The sequence below is a fragment of the Octopus bimaculoides genome, chromosome 4 (assembly GCF_001194135.2).
Source record: "Octopus bimaculoides isolate UCB-OBI-ISO-001 chromosome 4, ASM119413v2, whole genome shotgun sequence".
Lineage (NCBI taxonomy): Eukaryota > Metazoa > Mollusca > Cephalopoda > Octopoda > Octopodidae > Octopus > Octopus bimaculoides.
In genome coordinates, this window is record NC_068984.1 from 18,892,461 (window position 1) to 18,899,750 (window position 7,290).

Below are 7,290 nucleotides of genomic sequence, written 5' to 3' on the forward strand. Positions count from 1 at the left end.
ATATATATATATATATATATATATATATATAAGGGTAAAGACGCCCTTCAGTCATAAATGACCATGGGATTGCACCTAGAAAATTACCTTCTGAGGCACAAGTCTAGGCAAATTTGCTTATGGAAAACCAGCACCCACCCATGCATAACAGCCTCCCCCTCTCCATGCCACTGATGTTATCCAAGGGAAAGGCAAAAGTTGATACAGTTTGGCTCTAGTGACATCACAACTCATTTCTACAGCTGAGTGAACTGGAGCAACATGAAATAAAGTGTTTTGCTCAAGAACACAACATACTGCCTGGTCCAGGAATTGAACTTGCTACCTCATAATTGTGAGCCTGATGCTCTAACCATCAAGCCTTCACTATATATATATAAGTGCAGGAGTGGCTGTGTGGTAAGTAGCTTGCTTACCAACCACATGGTTCTGGGTTCAGTTCCACTGCGTGGCACCTTGGACAAGTGTCTTCTACTATAGCCTTGGGCCGACCAAAGCCTTGTGAGTGGATTTGGTAGACAGAAACTGAAAGAAGCCCGTCATATATATGTATATATATATATGTATGTATGTGATGTGTGTGTGTATGTTTGTGCGTCTGTGTTTGTCCCCCTAGCATTGCTTGACAAGCGATGCTGGTGTGTTTATGTCCCCATCACTTAGCGGTTCGGCAAAAAGAGACCGATAGAATAAGTACTAGGCTTACAAAGAATAAGTCCAAGGGGCGATTTGCTCGACTAAAGGCGGTGCTCCAGCATGGCCACAGTCAAATGACTGAAACAAGTAAAAGAGTATATATATATATATATATATATATATATAATATCAAGATAAATAGATAACTAACTAAATAGAGATATAGAGATGCTGAAACTTAAAACTGATTTCTGTTTCTCTGAAACAGTATCAGCATAGAAAAGTTATATATCTCTTTGAAGTTTACAAACATTACAAAATATTGCGTCGTTCTGTTTTTCTGTTTTCTTTAGATGTAGTTGCTGAAAATGTTTCCACAATAAAAAATGATAACTCGGATATTAAAACAACCAATTCTAGTTTTTCTTCTGACACTCCAATTGTTCCATCAAAGATCTCATCTGAGAATGTCCAAATTGATGCTTGCAGTCACACAAATTATAATAATGTAGCTGAGGAGCCAGAAACATCATTGGTAACAGATCATGTTCTGACAGTAAGTGGAAACTTCAATGTATATTGGTTTGTAATAACTAATACATAATTTCTCTAAGTTGATTGGTTGTTCCTCTATGGCAAGGGAGAGAATTGTCTTGCCTAGAATCTATTATTTTCTAAATATCTTATAATTGTTTTACTGTTGATATACACTGATCAGTGTGCTGACAAAATCTAACTTCCCTCAGTTGATTGGTTAATTCTCTCTCTGTCTCTCTCTCCACTATCTCTCTGACTAGCAAAGGAGAGAATTGTTTCACCAAGGGTCTGTAGTGGCACGAAATTATAGCCGCCATTGAGGAAGTACTATTTTGTGCATGCGCAGGGGACTTCACCACCGGAAGCCCCTCGAGTGCACATGCGTAGTAAAACTAGTACTTAAAGAGTGAGTTTCACTTTCTTAGGCAGTTAAGCGACAGACCTTCTACGTGACAACTCCTCGCTCCTCAATGAAGCACTCTTCACCTCGATGCCTTCGATGGTGATAGCTACTTGCTTCTCTGGCAGGCATCAAGGAAGCTCTTAACTTTCCAATACCAAACTACAACTTAATCAGCGGCTGCTAAGCTGAATGACAGGAACTGTGAAACCAAGCATCATCAGAAAAATAAAACTTATTTTTATTATGTTGTTGAATTGTTCTACTGTTCCTTAATATATATTTATGTTGAAAGGTGATAGAGAGAGACTAAAGTCTCTATGACAACTATCAAACTTTTACAGGTCCATATTTTTCTTTTTAACTCGACTTGTAATGACTTATTGTTGATATATACCAATTACGATAACAATAATGATAAGAAGGCTATAAAAGCAGAGTTGGGAAAGAATGAGAAGAAAATTCCTGTGTAACAACTACAGTCTTTTGTAGTGAAGTAGATTTGGGTCAGAGACAAACAAATGGAAACTTTATGGTGGGATAGAGAGAGTCAGTCTAAAAACTCAGTACACACTTAATATGGCCAGGTTTTAATCAATTTTCAAAACTTATTTATTATTCTGAAGACGCTAATAATCCTTTCTGCTATAGGCACAAGGCCTGAAATTTGGATGGTGGAGACTAGTTGATTACATTAACCCCAGTGTTTCACTGGTACTTAATTTACTGACCCTGAAAGGATGAAATACAAAGTTGACCTCAGTGGAATTTGAACTCAGAACGTAACAATAGGCAAAATGCCATTAAGCATTTCGTCCAGCATGCTAATGATCTACCAGTTCATTACCTTATTTATAACTAATAATAAACAGATTTTAGTGATACATAAATAATTAAAACAAAAATATTGTATTTTTTATTCTCATTTTTAATATTCTCTTTTTGAATAAAATTATTCCATTTTGAACAGAATTATTCTCGTTTTGGTTGGAATTATTTCATTTTGAATGAAACTATTCCATTTTGATTGGAATTATTCCATTTTTAATGGAATTATTGTTGTATTGAAGGCAGCAAGATGGTAGAAACGTTAGCACGCCAGGCGAAATGCTTAGCAGTATTTTGTCTGTCTTTACATTCTGAGTTCAAATTCGGACAAGGTTGACTTTGCCTTTCATCCTTTTGGGGTCAATAAATTAAGTACCAGTTGCCTACAGGGGATCAATCTAATCGACTGGCCCCATCCCCCAAAATTTCAGGCCTTGTATCTAGAGTAGTAAAGATTATTCTTGTATTGAATGTGAAATGGTATAGTCTTTAATAATATAACCACAAAGACAGTTCTTGATTTTTTACTAAAACTTCAAAACAAAACTATTTGATGTTTACAATAACAAATTACAATATATGCATTGTTGGTATTATTTAGTCCCAGTTCCAGCCACGTTCATCAAGTCTTTAGGTGACTACAGAAATTGCTTGACAATACTCTCAACCATATCTTTAAGTGTTATTGTCATACATGTCTTAAGTTGATTCTAGTTAAGATGAATATTTTTATCAATAACACTCAAATAAGTCAAACACTACATATGTAAGTGCAATCGATCTCATAACTAATACTGTTTGATATTACTGTCCTTTTCTTCCAATCTTATATGATAAACATTATACACTTTTCCATAGACTAATTCAATATGACGTATTGATATTGGCTGACAGACCTAATGGTCAGTTATTTGAGTGATATAAAATTACAGTCATTGAATCACATTAATATAATGAAATTGTTGGAAATAATACCAACGGATAATTTTCTAATTCATTTATTGTTGTGTACAAACCTTCTGTAGTATGTATTTAGGTTTCTTGCATTTCTCTGGTTGCATTTCGTTTGGGTATATATGTGTGTGTGAGAGAGTGTCATCATCATCGTTTAATGTCTACTCTCCATACTGTCATGGGTTGGACGGTTTGACATGGAGCTGGCTAGCAGGGAGCTGCCTGGACTCCAACTGTCTGCTGTGGCATAGTTTCTTATTTCTTTATTGCCCACAAGGGGTTAAACATAGAGGGGACAAACAAGGACAGACAAAGGGACTAAGTCGATTACATCGACACCAGTGCATAACTGGTACTTAATGTATTGACCCCGAAAGGATGAAAGGCAAAGTTGACCTTGGCGGAATTTGAACTCAGAACCTAACGGCAGACGAAATACTGCTAAGCATTTCGCCCAGCATGCTAATGTTTCTTATTTCTTTACTGCCTACAAGGGGCTAAACATAGAGGGGACAAACAAGGACAAACAAAGGGGTTAAGCCGATTACATCGACCCCAGTGCGTAACTGGTACTTAATTTATCGACCCCCGAAAGGATGAAAGGCAAAGTCGACCTCGGCAGAATTTGAACTCAGAACGTAATGGTAGATGAAATAGCGCTAAGCATTATCGCCCGGTGTGCTAATGTTTCTGCCAGCTCGCTGCCTTGTTGTGGCATAGTTTCTATGGATGGATTCCCTTCCTAATGCCAGCCACTTAACAGAGTGTGCTGGGTACTTCTTACGTGTCACCATCACAGATGCATTTACGCAGCACTGGCACGGGTGCTTTTTACGTGCCACTGGCACCTGAAAGGACAAACCTATATGTGTGAAGACAACGATTTTACTTAGCTTGACATGTCTTATCAAGTACAGCAAATTGCCACATCTCCTGGTCCCTTGTCATTTCCCCAGTGAGACCCAATGTCTGAAGACCCTTTTTCACCCGTTTATCCTATGTCTTCTTGGGTCTACCCCTTCCATGTGATTATAATGCATTCTACTATAGGTATAAAGCCTGAAATTTTAAGGGAGGGATATAGTCAATTACTTTGACCACAGTGCTCAATTGGTATTTATTTTATCAACCCTGAAAGGCAAAATTGACCCTGGCAGTATTTGAACTCTGCATGTAAAGATGGACGAAATGATACTAAATATTTTTCCCAGCATGCTAATGATTCTGCCAGGTCGTCACCTTCGTGTGTAGTTATAATAAAAATAAAATAATTAGCCAATACTTTTTGCAGAGAAAATATTTATAATACATTTATAAAAGTGGTGACTGACTTTGAACTCTGGATGGGTGGATGAACAGACACCCACATTATAGAAAAAATTTTCAGAAGTGCACTACTTCTGTAATATGGGAGTTACGTGCTTCCATCACACCCATATGCGTGAATATGTATGCGTCATATTCTTTAAAGTTAGAAAATAAAATGGAAATAGTGATATTATTTGGCAATCTTCAGGCATCTCACCTGTTTTTAGGCATCTCACCTTGTTTTTGTTCCTATTCCTTTCTTGTTTTTTTTTGTTAAAAAAAATTCTTCAGTTACTTTTGTTTCAACAATGGAGATTACGTGAATAGGATCAGAGACGTTTTGCCCCACGCAGAAACTGTAGAGGCTACTCAGAAGTTTTGCAAGCCTGGAAACCTTTCCGTATTGTCAGCAGTATCCCAGGGTCACAAGCGTTTTGTCCCTTAATCTGTATGCTACACTACACAAGCAAAGACGTAGAAGCTAATGAAAATAACTTTTCAAATTTTTAATCCACTTCATTCCCAATTTTTTTCTTTTAATTTTTCGAATATACCGTAAATCCTCGAGTATAATCTGCACTTTTTCCCCAAAATTTAAAGGTCAAAATTTCTAGTGCGTACTATATACGAGGTTAAAAATGAAAAACATTTTCTAAGTGATAAATATGTAAAGGCAATTTACTTAATATTTATTTTTCACTGATGTTATTACTGTTATTTCTTTATTTTCTGCAAACAAAGTGCACAAAAAAGCTACACGTTTGCATTATGTTATATATACAATAATAATAAAGGACATTACCGTATATACGTTTACAAACCAAGGACGTTATATAGACCTCGTTGACTCAAGTTAGAGAAGGGGTGCTAAAAATCTCCTGCGTATTATACTCAAGGGCAGACTGTACTCGAGGATTTACGGTATATATATTTTTTAACTTCACGTTTAAAAATACGAAGATTTCAATACTGAAATGAATTCTTTTTTTTTTTAAATCCCAATTGCTTATATTTTCTTTATTCAATTATATTCTCTTTTGTCAATGTAATGTTTCTTTTTGTTTGATCTATCATAAAATTTGTAGCACCCTTGAACACAATCAGCTCTGGGTCATATTGACCTGTCACGGTTTCCAATTTATTTAATTTCATTTTATTGTCATCTCTTCGGGCCAAAGGAAAATAATTAAAATACGTTACGCTATTGTTATTTAGCCACAAACCATCCCTGATTGAAGAAATTTATGCTCAAAGGTATTCTAACATTGACCACCACCGCTTTTTAGGAGTATCTGGGATTACATTATTATATTTTCTTTTAACTTTAATAGGATTTGAAGAAATATGCCTGCTATTTCTACCAGCTCTAACGACTGTGTAGAAGCTCATCTCGTTACTAGGCAAAACTTGAAAACCCAGCCTCGTCTGCATTTTTTTTTAATCAATTAGTTTCTGTCTTCACTGAACTAATTTAAGTTAACACGTTTAACTATTGAAAATAATGTCGAGCAAATTTTATCAACACAGGAATACAGAAGACCTAAACAAGATACACCACTATTTTAATTATCGTTAGAACATTGTTCAATTTACAATCAATCAGCTTGGTCTTGATCAGGCTTCTGATTAATTCCAACTGTAACCTTCCCATCTTTTCCCCCATGAGCTGGAGGATTGCCGTGGCATCAATTTCTAAGGCAGTGAGGTATGATTTGGTGGAGATTCGACAAGAGTTTCAATAGCTCAATGGACAAAAGTAGATTTGCTTTCCTTCGGCTCTTACATCCTCAGCAGAGAAAAGATCTGACAGTTTCTGGAAAATGGTTTATTCCAACCCATTTAAAAGACAAGGACTAAAAAATGACATAACGAAAATAATTTCATGTGACATCTGAAAAGAATTTATTATCGACTTGAGTGACGTTTAAAAACAGTAAATTTCCACCAGACCTAATCCACAAACCTGGTTTCGATTCTCAGTTAGAATTATGAGCAGATAACTGTCCAAAGTGCCCATGCCTTAAAACAGTGAACCGTTCTTTATGAGAACGGAAATAAGCCACGAGAGAAGGAGTCCCGTTTTGGTAACCAGTTGTAGATATTTCCATTCACTTACCCACTAATTAATCTTCGTGAAAACATATACCGTAATATTTCATTTATAGTTTTTAATTATCTACTCCCAGTTCCTGAAGGACACATATACATACATATAAAATATTTGATTTTCCAATATTGCTTACTAACCTGGTGAAAACCATGTGTGTAGGACAAAAGCCTTACGGACAAAAGCCCTATGGACAAAAGCCATACGGACAAAAGCCCCATAGTTAAAGTGTGAAAATGGATAAAACCCCACGGTTATATTTTTCGATAATTTTTTCATCTTTTTTTTTCCACATTTTACTTGTTTCAGTCATTGGACTGTCGCCATGCTGGGGCACCGCCTTGAAGAATTTTTAGTTGAATGTATCGACCTCGGACTTTTTTTCTTTCCATTTTACTTGTTATAGTTATTAGACTGCGGCCATACTGGGGCACTACCTTGAAGAATTTTTAGTCGAATGTATTGACACTAGAATTTTTTTTTCTACTTGTTGCAGTTATTAGACTGCGGTCATGCTGGG

General features: G+C 36.1%; 1 protein-coding gene across 3 annotated transcripts in view; it reads left to right on the plus strand.

Annotated features, from left to right (window-relative positions):
• The window catches only part of LOC106881343 (uncharacterized), a 153,719-nt gene that overhangs the window by 106,611 nt on the left and 39,818 nt on the right, over positions 1-7,290 (plus strand). For all 3 annotated transcript variants that reach the window (XM_052966923.1, XM_052966924.1, XM_052966925.1), the window contains one exon: positions 990-1,192. In XM_052966923.1, coding sequence (XP_052822883.1) covers positions 990-1,192 — 203 coding nt within the window. The remainder of the gene's footprint in view (positions 1-989; positions 1,193-7,290) is intronic.